The sequence below is a fragment of the Myotis yumanensis genome, unplaced genomic scaffold (assembly GCF_028538775.1).
Source record: "Myotis yumanensis isolate MYYU_CA2020_CCGP unplaced genomic scaffold, mMyoYum1.0.hap1 SCAF_3, whole genome shotgun sequence".
NCBI lineage: Eukaryota > Metazoa > Chordata > Mammalia > Chiroptera > Vespertilionidae > Myotis > Myotis yumanensis.
This window is the reverse complement of record NW_027223754.1, coordinates 193,633,344-193,650,897: the sequence shown is the minus strand read 5'-3', so window position 1 is coordinate 193,650,897 and position 17,554 is coordinate 193,633,344. Positions and strand designations below refer to the sequence as shown.

Genomic DNA, 17,554 nt, shown 5'->3' with positions numbered 1-17,554 from the left:
GGGACTCTACCCCGACGACCTGACCGGGGGAAGGTCTCCCAAAGTAGAGGCTCCCGCGGGCGGGCCGGACTCTACCAGGCGAGGTGAGGCTCCCATATAACTCAGGTAGAGGCAGCAAGGGCTGGGGGTCCCGGGAGGTGGGAGGGAGGAGGGGGGAGCGGACTGAGCCGGAGACCCTGCGGGCAAGAGGGAAGGGCGGGCCTGGGGGACTGTTGGAGCCCGCATCCCCGGAACCTGGGCGGGGGCGGGCCTTGGGGCGGGGGCGGGGCAGGTGGGGCCGGGCGGGGCGGGGCGGGGCGGGTCCAAGGCACATGCGCACCGCGGCCGCCGCGCGCTGTAAGGAGTGGTACTTTTTAAAAGTGCAGCCCGGAGGCCAGCCCGCAGCCGCCAGTTCTTCGCTCCTGACCTGATCCTCTCATTCCGGCCGCGCGCCCCCGTCCCAGACCAGTGCAGCCCAGGCCCGTGCAGCCCTCGCCATGCCGGTCAAAGGAGGCACCAAGTGCATCAAATACCTGCTCTTCGGCTTTAATTTCGTCTTCTGGGTGAGTGAACGGGACAGCCGCGCGCTCCTCTCCGGGGGCACCTGTCTGCCCCCCGGACCCCCTCCGTGGTCGAGGGTGTCGGTAACTGGCACTGCCCGTCGGGTAGGCTCGAGGCAGAGGAGAAAGGGCCCTGCGGCCACCAGCTGGCTGCTCCGCGGAGTCCGGAGACGGGCGGGGCGGGCGCGTTCGTTGGGGGCTCTCCGAAGCCGGGCAGGCGAGGGGACGCGGGGGCCCCGGTGAGCTGGGGCGTGGAGACCAGCGCCCGCCCGGCCTCTCCTTTGCCAAGGGCGTGGGCTGGGGTGTGTGCCTGCCCCTCTGAGTGCAGGGGGTGGGGAGAAACAGAGCACCCCTTTCCTGGGAACTCAAGACCGGGGCCAAAGAAGACCTGGGCGGGCAGCGCAGTTCGCGCCCGGGGTGGGGTTCTCACAAGTCGCAGAGCCGCGAGCGGGGAGGACGCGGGCGCTCAAGGGTCTCAGGTGGCGCCGGACGCTCCGCCGAGGGCTGTGGGCACTTCTACCCGCGGGAGGAGGGGCGCTCGGCCGTCGGTGGCCGGGACCTGGTCCAAAGTTGGAGTCCGGACCACCCGCTCCACCCTCGGAAGAGGAACCTTCGGCCGCCCCACCACCACCTCCCGGTCCCCACCCCCCTCCCCTCATACACACACACAACCATTCTCAAACTTTGATTCTGAGCCGCCGTGAGAAAGGCCAGGCTCCCTCGAAACTACCTGAAAGACTAGCTTGTCTTGATTTTTTTTTTTTCAAAGGTTTGATAAGTATCTGACTGGGGAGAATTCTGGGAGAGTTGGGGAGGGGAGGGGCAGAGGCCCTCGGGCGCTTTTAGTGGGATGAGCCTCGGTTGAGTCTTGAGTGTCTTCATTTCCGGGAGAGATCAGGTGCTGGCCCCAGGGTCCCCGCCTTGTGCCGCCCACCCCATTCCCCCCTCCCCAGGTCCCTGGGCAGACAGGTGGGGCCTCCGGGAGCGCACCTCCACCCGGGCAGTCCGCTCCCTGACTCCTGCTCTGGCTGCCCTCGGGGAAGCCTGAGGGAGGCAACGGAAAAGGGAAGTGTCCCCTCCACACCTCCCCTTAGGGGATTAAGGGACCACCCAGAGACCTGGGGGGGATAGGTTCTGAGGGCCACCTCCCCTGCACACAGATGGACAGTATTTGCTCCTCTGCCGCCAGGAGTTTGGAAGGCAGCCCCAGCGCCACTCAGATGTCTGTGAATACAGGGGCGTGCCACTCGAGGCTCGTCGAAAAACAACATGTACTTATTCCCCTGGAGCTGGTCACCGGGGGTCCCGATGAACCGGGGCAAATCTCCTGAGATTTAATCCTCTCTGTGGAGCTGACCAGATAAACTGTCCTTGCAAGAGTCACCACATCCGCCCAACCTTTGAACCAGGAGGTCTCAGTTCCATTCCCGGTCAGGGCACATGCCCGGGGTTGGGGCCTCGGATCCCCAGTAGAGGGCGTGCAGGAGGCAGCCGATGAATGATTCTCTCTCATCATTGCTGTTTCTGTCTCTCCCTCACCCTTCCTCTCTGAAATCAATAAAAATGTATTTTCAAGTCACCACATCCAACACATGCCCTATTGTGGATGGCACATAGGTGTGCCCCCGCCCCAACCCTTGGCCGTCAAGGAGACCCTCCTGCGGTGGGCACCTCCCCTTCTTGGTGTTCCCAGCAGCGAGCCTGCTAGCTGCCAGGCTTGGCTCCCTCCTCTCACCAACTCCTGGCACCAAAAAAGAATGTCAGAAGGCGGGCCAGCCCTGCCCCACCCTTGTCATTTAGGGAGTTTTCCTCTCCACTCCCTAGCACAGTCTCTCCCCTACCAGTCTGCTGGTTCGTCCTCAGCCACCTGCCTAGGCTGCATCAGGGTTTGGGGTTGTGGGGGACCACTGACTATGTGTACCTCCACACCCCCTCTGCACATGCAGAAGCCGGATGGGGGGCTCCCAGGGCCACTTGTATCTGCTCAGCCTCTTTCTGTCTCCAGCCTGCCACCCCACCCATATTCAGAGCTGCCCCTGCCTGGACAGCTATGTCCTCTGAAACAGAAATGACTCGCTCTGGTAATGTTTGGGTTTAGAATTAGGAATAACTTTAGAGATTATCCAGACCAGCCCTCTTATTCACAGTGAGAAAGCAGGAAACCCGAGAGGGGGTGATTTGCCCAGGACCACAGAGACAGCCAATACTACAATCCCTGGGCCCCTTCCTCTAGTCCAGTGGTTCTCAACCTTCTGGCCCTTTAAATACAGTTCCTCATGTTGCGACCCAACCATAAAATTATTTTCGTTGCTACTTCATAACTGTAATGTTGCTACTGTTATGAATCATAATGTAAATATCTGATATGCAGGATGGTCTTAGGCGACCCCTGTGAAAGGGTCGTTCGACCGCCAAAGGGGTTGCAACCCACAGGTTGAGAACCTCTGCTAGTCCTTCCGTCTCCACCACAAAGCCAATTGGGGAGGGGGGGGGGGGCCTGGTAATAGGCTGGTGGGGAGGGAGGGGGCGGGTTCAGGATTAGCTGTGTTTTTCTGAATTTATTGTTCAGTAGTATCGAGGTCCCTGTAGAGATGAAGTCCTCATCCCCTAGGAGGTGATGGAACAAAGGAACACTGCAATGCACTTGTGAAGTACTTTGTAGTCTGCAAGTTCAAGCCACCGTTGTACAGCCGGAGCAGGAAGTATTATCCCCATTTTACTGATGGGCAGATGGGCAGGAAACTGGCCCCCAGAGAGGTTAAGTGACTTATCCAGCGTCATGGGCTGGAGAGCGTCAGAACGCAGTTTGAAAGCAGATCTGGTTGGCTTCAGGTCCAGTGCTCTCGCCATCCCAACCTTCCATACCTAACCGAGTGGGAATGGAAGAAGGGCGGCAACAGGCTCTTAGACATCTTTTAAGGGAACCTGTGGTGTAAGGGAACTGCTTGGATTGTTATGATGTCAGCACTTTCCTTTCTCTCTTGAGAGAAGGAATTTATAAACGTGGAATCCGGAACCTGATGTGGGCCTTGGAAAGTGAGAGTTGAGGCCAGGGTGCCACCAGCACCTCCTGAACAGAGGATGCTGAGGAAGGTGGTCTAGCAGGGGTCCAGTGAGAAGAAGCCCACCTCAGTGGCAGTGGGATGATCGGGGCAGGGTAGGTATGTGGGGGTGCCTCTTCCCTGGCCCCCACTTTCATCCCTGTGGGACCCTCAGTGACTGCCTGCGCTGCCAGCCCTACCCCAAGCGGGGCCTCTGATGCCCACAGCCCAAGCAGCAATCGGTCTGTTCTTCCAATGCCCCCCGAACCCTAACTTCCCAGCTCTATTCCAGTTGTTTCTCCATTTCCTTCAGACCTCCCTATCTACCCATCCCCCAAAAAAGGTTGCAAGGGAAAACATGTTACTGTGAGAGTGGTGAACTCTCAAGCTGTAAGAGGGGAACCAAGGCTAGGGTCAGGCCAGGAACCTGTCTTCCTGGTCTATTCCCCATCCCCTCCCCCCAAATCCTAAGCCTGCATTTAGAGGGCTCAGTACCCACCCCACACCTCCCTCTGCCCCTTTATTCACTGCCTTTCACCTCTTACCCACCCTCACTGATGGGACTAGCCAGGGACTTCTCTTTCCCAAGAAATGGTGCTGCCTTGGACCTAACGGAGGCTTCTTAGAAGCATGAGCAGAGACCCGGATGGAAATTCAGAGATTGGGTGTTAGTCCAGCTGTGTCCCCCACACACTTTGAAGTCTTGGGCAGGTCATTTTTGTGCTCCAGGCCTCAGTTTCCTCATCTGTAAAACCAGTGGGTTGGAGCAAATGGTCTCAAGCTCAATCTGTGAAACCAACCCCTTCCCCACTGCCTAAAGCAAGAGGACTTTCCCACACAACCCCAAGTGGAGTCAGGCAGTGGGGTGTACTATGAGTACTGTGGCTTGTCCTCAGAGCCGGGGACCTTTACCTCTGGGGCCTGCTTCTTACGTGTCTTTCCTGTTAACCTCGCAGTTCCCTCTGCTCCCCCTGAGTGGGGTCTCTCTGTTTAGGGTTCTCTGTTTCCGTCGCCCTCAGCCATTGTGGTAGTACAGGCTAGCGGCCGGAGCACCAGCTCTGGATTGGATTTACCCATCACCAGATGGAGCTGGAGCCTGCCCCATGGGGGAGGGGTGAAATAAGAGATTGTGTGTGATGCTCTTAGCACTCGAGGCAGAGTAAACTTCCTGTAGCTATTGTTGCTCACAGTGGAAAGTAGATCGAGGCGATGCAGAAGGTGGGAGCAATTTCCTAAAAAGTGTGGAAGAGCAGACCACAGGTTAGCCCGGAGCACACTCTCAATCCACACGTGTTCTGCCTGCTCTGGATTGGGCGCTGACTCCATTTCATGTGTGGCTATGCGTTTGAGCGGGTGGGGAGGTGGAGGGTGGGGGTGCCCCACTTCTGAAAATAAAACTGGAGGCAGAGACTCTGGGTCTGGGCAGGGTGTGGACTAGTGGGCTCGAGGGTGGTAAAGCCCCTCCCAACCAACCTGCCGCTTTCCCCAGAAACTGTTGCCTTCCTTGTTGGGCTGAACCAGCTGCTGGGGCGGTGAAGTGAAATGGCTTCCTGAGTTTGGCACCCGGACAGCCGAGCTCTGGGAAAGCCGGCTGTGTTTGTACTGAGGCTGGCAGCTTTGGGGAGAGGTGAGGTGAGGCCAGGTGTCCGCATCTGCTAAAGAAAATCAGACTTCTGCCCAGCCCAGGATCTTGATGGCTTCCGCCACTTTTTCAAAATGCTTGTGAACAACAAAAGAATCTGACTCCTGATTTTTAGGGGGTTGGTGGGGAGGATTCCTCTACACATACACACTCTGCCCCTTTCTTTCCCAAGTGGCCCACGGGCACCATTCCAAACCTTACTCTTTTGTACTCAAAGGAGGCTGCCGCTATTTAAGACCCGAATTTGGAGCTGCTTTGAGAGCAGCCCTGTTGGGGGCCACCCTTGCCAGAGCACCTACTCTGCAGTGGACTCCTCTGCGGCCACAGACCACAGATCAGCCTTCTCACGTCCTCCTGTGTGTGGATTGTGAGTCTTCCCACTTATACGCAAAGCTGTGCGTCCAGGTTTGATCTGTCTCTTTGTTTTCCCGTTCGATTCCCTTTCATAAGGAGGCGTGGCTTTTGGAATTGGTTGCACAGTCTGGAACTTAATAATACCTTAGACTTACAAAAGCACCTTTTTTTCTAAAGAACACAAACCTTGACGGCCTTTCTCAGGTGTGTCGACTGTGAGGGTAAGGGACCTGGGATCATGGCTCCCGTGGCTTCTGCGGTCCTGTTGCCTGCTTGGTGGCTGCGTGTTCTAGATCTGCTTGTGTTGACTTGGAGAGCAGAACAGCTTCAGGAAGGTACATACAGGGTGTCTCCCCTCCGCCCCCCGCCCCCGCCCCCATACACACTTTAACAGCTGACAGCTCAATTTTGAAAATGAAATGTGTTTTAATAAACACTGCCTTTATAATTATTCAAAGTGTGTGTATACATTTTGGGGGGGACACCCTATATTTATGTTCTGTGTTCCTCCCCTTCCCCTACCCCCCCACCCCCCCATCCCCCCCACCCCCCCCCCCCCCCACCCCCAGGTTGGGGTCAATGGGGCTTTATGTGGACCTGCCACAGGTCTTTTCAACTAAAGTCCTGCAGAAACGGTCTTTACCTCTCACAGAAGAGTAATGACTATTGTTTTGGGGTTTGGAAATCTGGGTAAGAGCCTATTGGGCCCATGTCCTCAACTATCCAGAGCTGTCTTTTGCAACCGAAAGAACCCAGAAGACCAAAAGGACTAATCTTAAGACGCGTTTTAAGTTTATGGTTTTGAAGTCTGACTGCAGATCACTTGCCTGTTTCATTCTGTGGAAAAAGTAATGCCGGTCCAGGGACATTTTCATTTTCCACCGAGTGATGGCATGCAGCTGTGGAAAGCAGCATCCTGTCTCCAGATGAGGTAATTTTATAATAATTACATCCATCCGGTAATTCCTCTCCTCGCCCCAAAAATTACTTTGTTCTGGATAGTTGCTAAGTACTATATGCCGTCATCTACACTAGTGGATCTTAGCCTTTTTAGGGAGTTCCATGCAATCGATGGGACCTGCCTCCAGAAACATGTTATGTCCATTGTTATTTTATTTTACTTTATTTTATTTGCTTTTTCTCTGGAGGCTCATTCACCTCAGATTATGAACCCCCCTGTATTGGGTTTGCTCCCTTGGTTTCCAGCTCTGTCTTGAATCCCGTTTCTGCCATGAGAAGCGGGTTGCCTCCCTGCTTTCTGGGGATTGCATGGGTGTCTAATGGGAGGACTCTGAGAAAGGCATTCAGAGTCCTAAGTGCCCCTGGTGATCAAGGCCTCCCCACCCATCCTTGCTCTGACTCTCAGCTTAATCATTGCCCAAGGAGTGGCTTTGACTCTCGATTAATTTAACGAGTGTTTTGCATTTCTAGTCCACAAGAAGAACCCGACTTTATGAGCTTCCAGCCAAGTTTGGCTTCTTGGGTTAGGGTTTCCCATAGCGTGGGTGATTTGTTTTGTTCGGGAGGAGTGGAGCTCTCTTTCCCTCCTCCTCCTTCCCACCAAATAGAGACAGAAGTCTTCCCTGGCCTTGCCCCTGAGGACTTTGGGAAGGAAAAAGTGTCTCCAGGGGGTCGTTTGGGGACTTGGGACTCCTGAGGAGATGACAGGGGCCAGATTTATTTGATTCCAGGGAGGTTGGAGGACTGTTGCCTTTGAGAAAAATCCGAAATCTGGGCTTTTAGGGTCCCTCTTGTTCAATCTTTTTGACAAGCATTGTACAGGGGAGTAGAAACAGTGTCTCTTGATGGCTCTGTTAGGAAAGTAACCCTGCAAAGCTTACCCAGCGTACATCACGGTTCCAGTGAACCCCTCAGGCCCAGGCTGATGGCCCGTGACTTCTACCAAGTCCCTGCCTCCAAACTGCTCAGGAGGCAGCCCCTTGCTTGTCTTCCAGTCTCAGCTGCATGTCAGAGTCCAGGTGCAGAAACACAACACGTGGACCACAGCAGAAAATCCTTGATGGCGGGTTAAAAGTATGATAAAGTAAATCAGACCGTTATCTTGAATTCAAAACACATTCCTATAGCATTTTAGTGTTAATTCATCTTTAAGCCTACATTGATTGAATCAGTAGCATGAAAGGTGATGAGATTGATTTATTAACACTTTAAATGAAAAGATCAGCAAAATCGTACTTAGTTGTGAACTCATTGCTTTTCAAGTCAATAGAAATTTGATGTTTTTACCAGTAAAAGATAGTTTTGTATAGACTGAATGTATAGCCCCAAAATGCATGTTAATGCTAAAGCCTAGTGCGATGGTGTTTGGAAGCGGGGCCTTGGGGAGGTGATTAGGCCTTGAGGATGGAACCCTCACGAATAGGATAGGCACTTAAAAGAAGAGGCCCCAACGAGTGCCCTCTTTCCTTCCACCATGTGTGATTATAGCAAGAAGACAGCCCTCTATGAACCAGGAAGCAATTCCTAACCAGACACCAAACCTGCTAGCACCTTGATCTTGGGCATCCCAGCCTCTAGAACTATGGAAAATAAATTATCGTTTGTAAGCCACCCAGTGTATGGTACTTTGTTATAGCAGCCCTAATGGACCAACACAGAGTTATCTACAGGTTCAAATCAAAATTACATCTTCCCTTCTAGGTGAGCATTCACAATGTGCCAGTTTTCACGGGCACCTCATGTCAGTGCCCCCCTCTGGTTGGTGGCAACCCCCACCCCCACCCCCTGGCAGCCCCGCTCCTGAGAAGCGCTGACCTCCTAGAAAAGAATGTGTACTCCACAGGCAGGAAACCCTTCCCACTGAGTGTCTTCCTCCTGCTCACCCCAGTGCAATGGAAGCGATTTCCTCGTGACGCGATTTCCTCGTGGATTTTCATGTTCCACTCGCATCTTTTAAAGCTTCTTTTCTACAAGCCGGGGACATCTACTCAGTACTCTACCTTCCCCCTCTAATCAAATTATGGCCCCAACTCTAGACCAGAGAACCTCTGGTCTCCCACAGACCAGAAAACTCATTCCAAATAGAAATTAAATTATCTCTAATGTTTTAGAGATAAATTATTAGAGGTGATTTAGGGAGGGACCCTGAGTCTTATAGGAAGCTGGCATTGTCCGTGTGTTGTAGATGCTGCCAGGACACCAGGCACTGACCTGCGGTGATGCCATCTCATTCCCTTTGCCAGCAGAATGGTGCTTTGTGGAAAGGGCAGAGGCTCTGAGTCCCACTTTGGGGGTCATTCTTATAGAGGATACCGGGCAGTGGCCACTTGATGGACCACAGCCTCATCTGGGAACATGGTGGCCACTGGGCACTGCAACAGCGTCTGCCCTTGCTGGGCCTGCAGTGGTAGTGAAGCGAGGATAAGAAGAAAATGTGCCAAGTTACTCCAGAGAAGCTGTTGCCCAGGCCAGTGCTTGTGTCCACGCTGACATTCTGGCCAGCGCAGCAAGGGTGTGGCGAAGCTCTTGGGCCAGAGGCCAGCAACAGAAAGTGCAGGCTCGCTCTCTAGATCCTGTCACCTGTGGCTCCCCCAGGCTCAGATGGCACCTGCAGGCCACATGGCCTTTGCAGGTGCCTTCCTGTTGGTGAGAAAGTAGAGCCCTCTGCTCTTGTAGGTGGGATGTCTTGGGGCCTTTAAGGATAGAAGATGGCTTTTGATATGAGATCAGATGTGGCTATGAGGGAGAAAGGACAAAAGTGAAAAAAATCTGGATCTTAAAAATCACCAAATGATTCAAAAAGACAAACAGGGAAATGAGAGATATCTGTAGTACTATCCACAATAAAGAATATACTTTTTAAAAGACAATTTACCAAAATGATTGAAAATTTGGGCTTTGCACTCAGACTATTTGGGGTTCAAGTTCTGACTCAGCCACTTATTTGCCATGTGATCTCAGACAAGCTTCTTTAACTTATGTGTTCAAGTTTTCTCATTTAAAAAGTGGAAGTTAATATTACCTACCTGGTGGGTCTGTTGTGGAAATTAAATAATACAAGAAGCGATTTGAGCAGTATATGGGACATAGCAAATAGTGGGATGCTTGCTATCTAGTAATTAAGAGACCTAAAATGAAGGCAGGGATCGTGGCAGAGGAATAGGCAGGTAATAGATTAGACACAGCAGTTTGGGAACCTTGACTCTTGTCCCCTTCCTGGCTTGCTACTCAGAATGTCCTATGATGGGGAAGGAGGGCCATTTGCCAACACTGCCGATCCATGCACCATGTGGCATTGCTTGGAGTGTGTAAAAGAAGGGGCGTCTTCCACTACCCAGGGCCATGCAAGCAGCGTAACCGGTTCCAGAGATGGAATGAAAGCTGGCTGGTCCATATGGCTAAAGTGCATAAGCAGGAGTGTGTGTGTGTGTGTGTGATCGCCAGACATCTTAGTGAAGCGAATGCAATGGAGAACAAATGAGCGGTGTTCTGGAATTTAAAGCAAAACTTCTCCCAAACACTCCCCCACATCAGATAACTTTGGTTAAGATCAGAATGCCTGCTTTCAGCAGAAAGTGGATTTAGGGGCTGGCTAGTATATACTACCCGTCTGGCAAGCAGGCAGTGGAAACTTGAAATGAGATTTCTTGTTTAGAAAGAGGTTACCTTGGGCACAGGCCTTCCCTCCCAATCCCTCAGCCCCAAGCTGCTTAACACCAGCACATCATATTAGCTGAAGTTTTTCTCCTCTCTTAGGCAGAATAGGAGCTCTGGTTTTTAAATGAGGCTCACTTTGTTCTTGGAATGGAGGATTTCTCAACACTTGAACTTGTTCAGACCAGGTCGCTCCCTAATTTCCATAAAGTGTGCTGAGAAAAAGTTCACAAGGCTCTTCATCCTCTGCCACACCCCAGAGGAGACCAAGCTACCTCCCTTTCACCAGGGATGAGACTCAGGCATGACAGAAGGAGAGCGCGACAGTTAAGTTGCCCCAGACCTGCTCTGTGTCCCTGGGCAAGTTACTTTACCTCTCTGAGCCCATTTTCCTCATCTCACAATGGGATGATCAGAACTGCCTTGAAGGGTGTCAGGCTGTCCCACCAGCACTCTTAGGTTCCAAAGGGGTGGTCACAGCCTTACTGTAGAACTCGTCTTCCGATATTCCTCTTCTCCCTGGGAAATCTCTCACTTGCTCCTACAAGGAATGTGCCTATTATCCCTGTACTAGCCTGAGCCCAGGCTTAAACATTCAAACACAATTGCCCAAAAGAGCAAGGCATAGCAAGAGGATGGCACCCACAGTGTAGCTATTGAGCCACCGTCACCCCTCCTCCCCAGGGACCCCCCAAGTGCACTAGAATCCCCAGAAAGGGAGGTTGCAGGACAAGGGGCAGGCTGAGTATGTGCTTAGGATGCCAGCAATGCAGGCAAGCAAGCCCAAGGAATTGTGGGGCATGTAAGCACTATTGAACTTATATATACTAATTTTATTTTATTTTTTTAATGTTGATTTATCTAGGTGGTAGGGTAGGTGCCATAATCTTCTCAGAGTCCAGGGCATTAATCTGGCCACAAAAGGCAGAAGTTGGCTTCCCCAAGGGACCTGGCTTCTGGCTTCTCGGGGATGGTTGGATTTTTTTTATTATAGTCCACTTCCCAGCCTGCCATGGTGTGTAAAAGAGCAACATGTGGTACCAAAGACACACTCACACTTACACACACACACACACACACACTCACACTCACACTCACTCACATACTCACATGGTGATTATTGGGGAAGGGGAAGTTGACTTGTTAGAAATGAAGATTCCTGGCAGCAAAGTGGTGACTCTTTAAGCCTCACTTTCCTCATTGTACAATGAAAATAATAATACAACCAAAGTCTTGGGATCCATCAGGAGGAATAATGGGGTATTTAATGCAGAAGCCGACATATGAGCAAGAGCCCATATGTCAGCTTCTGCAGCTGTTGTGGAGTTACTAATATAATACCTTTCACATTTGTTCAGAGATTGAGGTTGTCCTAAACGTTCACTCTCATCCATAGCTTATTGCTTCAGTTCTGTAAAGCTGCATCGCACAGGATTGCTGAAACTTTACAACTGGGCTTCATCCCTTTCAGAAGATGAATTAGAGCCCCAGCTGGTGTGCTCAGTGGTTAGAGCATCAAGACACGCACCAAAGGGTCACCAGTTCAATTTCTGGTCAAGGGCTTGCACCTGGGTTGCAAGTTCAATCCCCCTTACTCCCTTGTCAGGGCATGTGCAGGAGGCAACCCATCCATGTGTCTCACAATGATATTTCTCTCTCTCTCTCTCCCTCTCTCTCTCTCTCTCTCTTGCCCCGCCCCTCTCTTCCACTCTCTCTAAAATAAATCAATGGAAAAATATCCTCCAGTGAGAATTAACAAGCAAAAAGAAGATGAACTAAAGGACTTGTCTTTCTGTCTGTCTACAAAATGCCCATTTCAGAGATTGCCCCAGTCTGGGAACAATGGGTGAGGAGAGGTATCAAGTTTGCACTTTGCTGGAAATGTCCCCATAAGACTGCCCAGTGGGTAGAGGCTCCCCTTTGGAACTGAACAATAGGAGTCGAAAGGAGAAATCTAATCTGCTTGCAAACCAAGAAACGTGGTCTCGGCACCTTTCCTTCTGTTCACTTATCTGGAACTTTCTTAACCTGAAGCAGGTCCTAGAGGGGGGACAGAGCCAGTCACCATTGCTTCTGTGTGGACACCAATGGGAAGAAAAGAGAGGAAGGGAGAGCTGGCCCTAACGGGTACGTTGTCCCTGGGACCCAATGACTGTGGGCTTGAGACCACCACCTCCCAGTCTCAACAGCAGGAGAGAGAGAAACCCAATGGAAAAGTTCCTGGCCGGTGCCCTCCCTGCCTCTTGGCTTCCCCTCAGCTGGATGGATGCCCTGAACCTGAATCACCTCGCTGCAGCGGCAGATTAAGGTTTAGGTCACATGCCAAATTCAGCATGTCCAGACCACCCTCTTTTTTCTCAAGAAAAGTTCTTAGGAATTCCCATTCTTTCCCTCACCAGGTGGCACAGTGTGCGGGTGGCAGGGGGGGGGGGGGGGGGGGGGCGTGTAGAGGAATGCTGCTCCGAGTTGTCCAGCGTGGCCCACTGTGACCTCTGCCTCCTGCTGGCTGGGTCTTTTTCAGCGAATTGTTGCTTAACCTCTCAGAGCCTGTTTCATCTAGAAAATAAGAGTGACGAGAGGATTACATGAGATAATATATGTAAATCACCTCCTATTACGTGGGACACACAGATGATAATTGCTACTATTATTATGTTTATTTCCCTTCCCCTAGCCTCTGGAGGGGTTGCTAATGGACAGAAAAGCTTGCCAGAAGTCCGATTAACACTAAAGCGAAATAACCTACAACTTCATTGCATTTCTTAAATTTTTCTCTTTTTTGTAGAATGTTGGGTGGTTTGAGGAAGAGGCCCCTCCCATGCCTATCCTGGCCTAGGGAGAATGCAGGCTGCAGAAGTCAGGGTGAAGTTTCTAATAGGGTGTCCCACTTTAGACACCGCAGGAGTCATCTTGGCATCTTGCGGAGGAGCGTTCACAGGACTGAACCTGTGTGCTGCATGCACTTTTGGAAGCCAAATGCAGGTTCTGACTTGAACCATTTACGATGAATTCCCAGGCTCAGTGGGTTTAAGGTGGAGTTGTCCAGCCAATATCTGTATGCTTCCTCCCTGCTTAACTGTCCTGTATCCTCCCCCTTAACTGTCACCGGGCAGCAGTTCAGGGGGTCCTGCGGCTGAGTCCCATGGCTTTACAGTGCTAGGAGGGCATCTGAGCCACACTCCAGATTCCACAGTGTAACGTGGAATGGTGAGATTCTGCTCCCTGCTGGGCTGAGCCTGTGAGCTCTCGCTGACACAGGAACCGTGAGCCCAGAGAAAGCTCACAGCCTGATCCAGGGCTGCCTGCCCTTCCTCACTGGCCTCTGGGTTCAGAACCCCCAGAGAGAGCTTTTCCACGTCTTCCCGATTGTTCAGCATTTTATATGAAGACCTGGAGTGGTGGTTGTCAAACTTGAGCAAGCGTCAGAATCATCTGGGGGCACTTGTTAAAACACAGGTTGCTGGGCCCCACCCCACTCAACTTTCTCACTGAGTAAGTCTGGGATGGGGACAGCGAATTTGCATGTCTAACAAGCTCCCAGATGCTACTGCTGCTGCAGCTGGAGACCACACGTGGAAGACCATTGGCCTAGGAAAAAGTTTCCCAGTGGCCTTCGAGGATACCAGCTTCTGCAGATTTGTGTGCTGCTCTAAGATGGGGAGCTCAGCAGAAGCCCCAAGAGCAGAAGTTGCCTAGAGGGACGAAATGGCTCAGGAGGATCATACTCGGGGGGCGGGGGAGGAGAGTTGGGGCGGAGGAGCTTGTTCTCCAGAATGGTGATTTCTGGGGCTTTTCAACTCAGTAAAACTAAAGTTAGTGATGTTCTTGGTTGATATCTTCAAACTTTGCCATGAATTAACAGTTTACTTGTGATCCTTAATGAAAGCAAATCGTGGTTTTGCTGCTGAATAGAGTGGAGCTTGGTTTGTGTGGATGCTTTACTGTGTGGTGGGACCGCATAAGGGAGGACGCTGAGACCTCTGTTCCTGCCCGAGTGGCTTTGCCCTTGCAAAGACAACAGCTCCCGCCTTCACTGGGAGTTGGGGAGGAGGATACAGGAGAGGATTAGAAGAAGTGGTGGGGCTGGGGCTTAGGCGCCTGTTTGTTCTTGCTGGCAGTGCCGGGCCCAGCCTCCTGACAGTGAATCAGCCCATCCAGGCTTGGCATTCAGTGGTGAGCCAGGGTTGCCATGGAGATGGGTGAGGCCCGGAGCCCGCAGGTCTGGGTGGCCTGACTTGTTTTTAACTGTTGAAGCCTGTGTGAACATAGAGGCCCTCATCTCCACTGCCGAGGCCTTAAAGCATGACTGGTATTTTGGGCCCAGAATAGGCTGGTAGGGGAAACTTGTATCCTCGATATTCAGTCTCTTGCTAACTTCTGGGCACCGTGGGCAACCATGCCAGGGGTCTCCTAAGTCCAGGACATTAAAAAACAAACAAACAAACCCAGGGCTGATACCTATCTTTCTGAAGGGAGGAAGTAAAGAGGTAAAATCCCTCCCTCTCCGTGATCTGCTCCTTTAATAACTCCCTGCCGCAGAGTTAATTCGCCCACAGAAGCAGTCTGTGATCCAAGGAAGGACAGAGGCCTCCAGTCTGAGCCAACAGTCTCCCTTTAACCTTCCTTCCCCACTTTTCTTTGGCCGTTCCCATCTGATCCCAGCAGAGCTCCAGAGACCGAGTATGGGTGTGAAGAAGGTAAATTTATCCACCTCCCCACCACACCACACTCACAAGCTCTCACAGAAACCAGAAAATAGAACCCCAGTGTCCTAATTACCTTGCTCCCGCCCAGCCACCTCCTCAGATCACAGGAGGACACGCAACTGACGTCCGCCAAGTGCCATGAATTGCCCCACTGTCGTCTCGTGTCTTTCTCGAGGGTCATTGTGATTGTTGTCATTATCATTCCCCGCGCCCCCCCTACAGAATCTGCCTGGCTACAGCACTTCACAGTTTTCAGACTGTTTTATATGCATCCCCTCATTTAATCCTCACTGTCAGCCTAGGTCAAAGGCAGGACAAATATCATACAATTTTTTATTATTATTATTGTCTAAAGTTTTTTTCCCCCCATTGACACCCCCCCCCCCCCCCCCCCCCCGCCAGCCATTCCCATCCTAGCCAAGCCCCCACCACCCCGGTGTCTGTGTCCATTGGTTATGCTAATATGCATGCATACAAGTCCTTTGATTGCTCTCTAACCGCCCTCCCTCGCTACCATTTGTCTCTGGATCTATTCCTGTTCTCATACAAATTTTTTTTAACAAATGAGGACGCTAGGGTTCAAAGAAGCTAAGGAAAGTGTTTCGTGTCATACTGCTCCTAGTGGCAGTGCCAGAATCAGACTCAAGTCCACACCCTTTGACTCATCCAGGCCCTCTCGACAGGGTTGTGCAGCGAAGTCACCTGAATTACCTAGGAACACAGACTCCCCTGGGATGAAAGTGAGGCAGGTGCATGTTTAGAATTCCCCAGGTGATTCTGACAGAAAGCCTATGGAAGCCAGGCCCTGGGTGACACAGGCATGCAAGTGACAGGTAAGAGTCAAGGTCACCTGCCCCCTACGAAAACTTTTGCAGCATCTCTTTGACCACAGCCTAACCCAAGTCACCAAATAGTCCTGGCTGTTGCAGGAAGACAATGGGACATAAAAAAGAAAGTGCTCCCATCTTCCCAGACCCCTTCCTGTTGCCGCTGCCCCCTCCAACCCCCCCTCCCAAAGTAGCAGCTGTGACCACAAGTCTGAGGCCAGCCTCACCGAGAAACCACTGTGGGCAATGAGCTGCTCTCTGAGCTCTGGCTTTTCTGAAACAGCTGGTCATATTACAGAAGAAAGAAGGGACCTAGAGGAAAGGGTGGGGTTGTCACCAAGACCACCCAGTTCATTTGCCACCAGAGCAATTTCCACTGAAGTGGGAATTGTCCCACAGGCAGATCCTTTCCACCTGAGAGATGGGATAGAGGTTCACCCTCCACAAACTACCCCCCCCCCCCACCCCCAACACACACACAGAAACATCCTCATCATTAGCCAATTGCTCTTTTCCTTCCTATCACCTCCTCATCTTTCTCCACATTCAGTTTAAGTGTTTCCGTCAATAGGGCGGCCTCTTCAGAAACAGCTCCTCAGGTTCTAACTGGAACTCGTTTTGCAGACTCGGGCGTGGGGCCCAGAGCAGCCAGGTGCCCCTAAGCGGCATTACTCTGATTTGTTTTCAGCCTCCTTTGGAACTGGAGCTGGTTCCTTGGACTCCAGGTGCGCGTTTCAGTGTAAGCTTTCTGGACCTGTCCCTGTAGCGAGACTGGTGTGACTCACAGAGATCCTGGTCTTCGCGTGGGTGTTTCAGCACAGTGTTTAGGTGGCGAGAAAGGAGACGAGGAAGCTGCTCCCTGTGGGCCCGGGCTTGGGGAAGTGCCGAGTTTCATGGCTCCTGACGCGGTCATAAGCCCCAGAGACGGGGTTACCTGTGTTGTGTGCTCATAAAATGTCAGAGTGTGTAACTGGATTCTTGGGGGGAGAGGAGGGGGGAGGGTGAAACAGCAATGCATGGACTTTTTATAAACTCTCATTTTCAAAAGACTTTATGTGGACTTGCTCCTAAATCTCACTGTGACATTCACCACGTACCCTCGTGGGTTTTTCTCAGGGCAAGTAATTGCTCTTTGTAATTTCTGACTTTTCTTGTGAGATATTCGAAGGTGGGTCTGGATGAAAACTCAGATGGGAAAGGAGGCTTGCCAAGGGGAGAGGGCCAGGGAGGAAATTCTGGTGGGTTTCAGATATTCTCTTTCATTGAAGTAATCCTTCATTTGTGGAATAATTATTTACTAATGACCGTTTTGTCCGAAGTGTGAATGGGGCAGGGGAGCCATGGAGATGAGTAAGAAGTGGCCCTGCCCTCAAGGAGCTAAGCTCTGGTTAGAGACACAGACAAGCACACTCATTAGAGGAAGGGAGGGTGTGAGGGTGCTGCAGAGCCAATGTGGAGCTCAAGGGATTGAGGGCATCTTGGTGGGGAAACAGCAGGCCTAGGTGGCCAGGACCACATTCCAGGAGGAGGGACTTGCAGGAGCAGAGGCAGGAGCATATGAGACTTATTTGGGAAATGTTGAGTGCTCCCATGCACAGAGCAGGTGAGGAGGAGGCGGAGGTGAGTGCTGTCATGCTCCTGGGAGATCAAACAGTGTGAAGACAGGAAAAAAAGCCTTAAAAGTTGGTGACCGACCTAAGCTGTCTGCAGCCTTTCGGAGTGAGATTGAAGGAAGAGAGGTTTTGTTTTCTGTTTGGTGTTTCAGGATAGATACACCTGCCCATGTGTGTTGGCAAAGGATGAGAGAGTGGCAGAGACAGAATGCAGAGGC

At 51.8% G+C, this 17,554-nt stretch overlaps 1 protein-coding gene across 1 annotated transcript in view; it reads left to right on the top strand.

The window, feature by feature from the left end:
* Window positions 1–360: 360 nt before the first annotated feature.
* The window catches only part of CD9 (CD9 molecule), a 33,712-nt gene continuing 16,518 nt past the window's right edge, over window positions 361–17,554 (top strand). Inside the window, exon 1 of the mRNA XM_070410830.1 lies at window positions 361–542. Coding sequence (XP_070266931.1) covers window positions 477–542 — 66 coding nt within the window. The 5' untranslated portion in view covers window positions 361–476. The remainder of the gene's footprint in view (window positions 543–17,554) is intronic.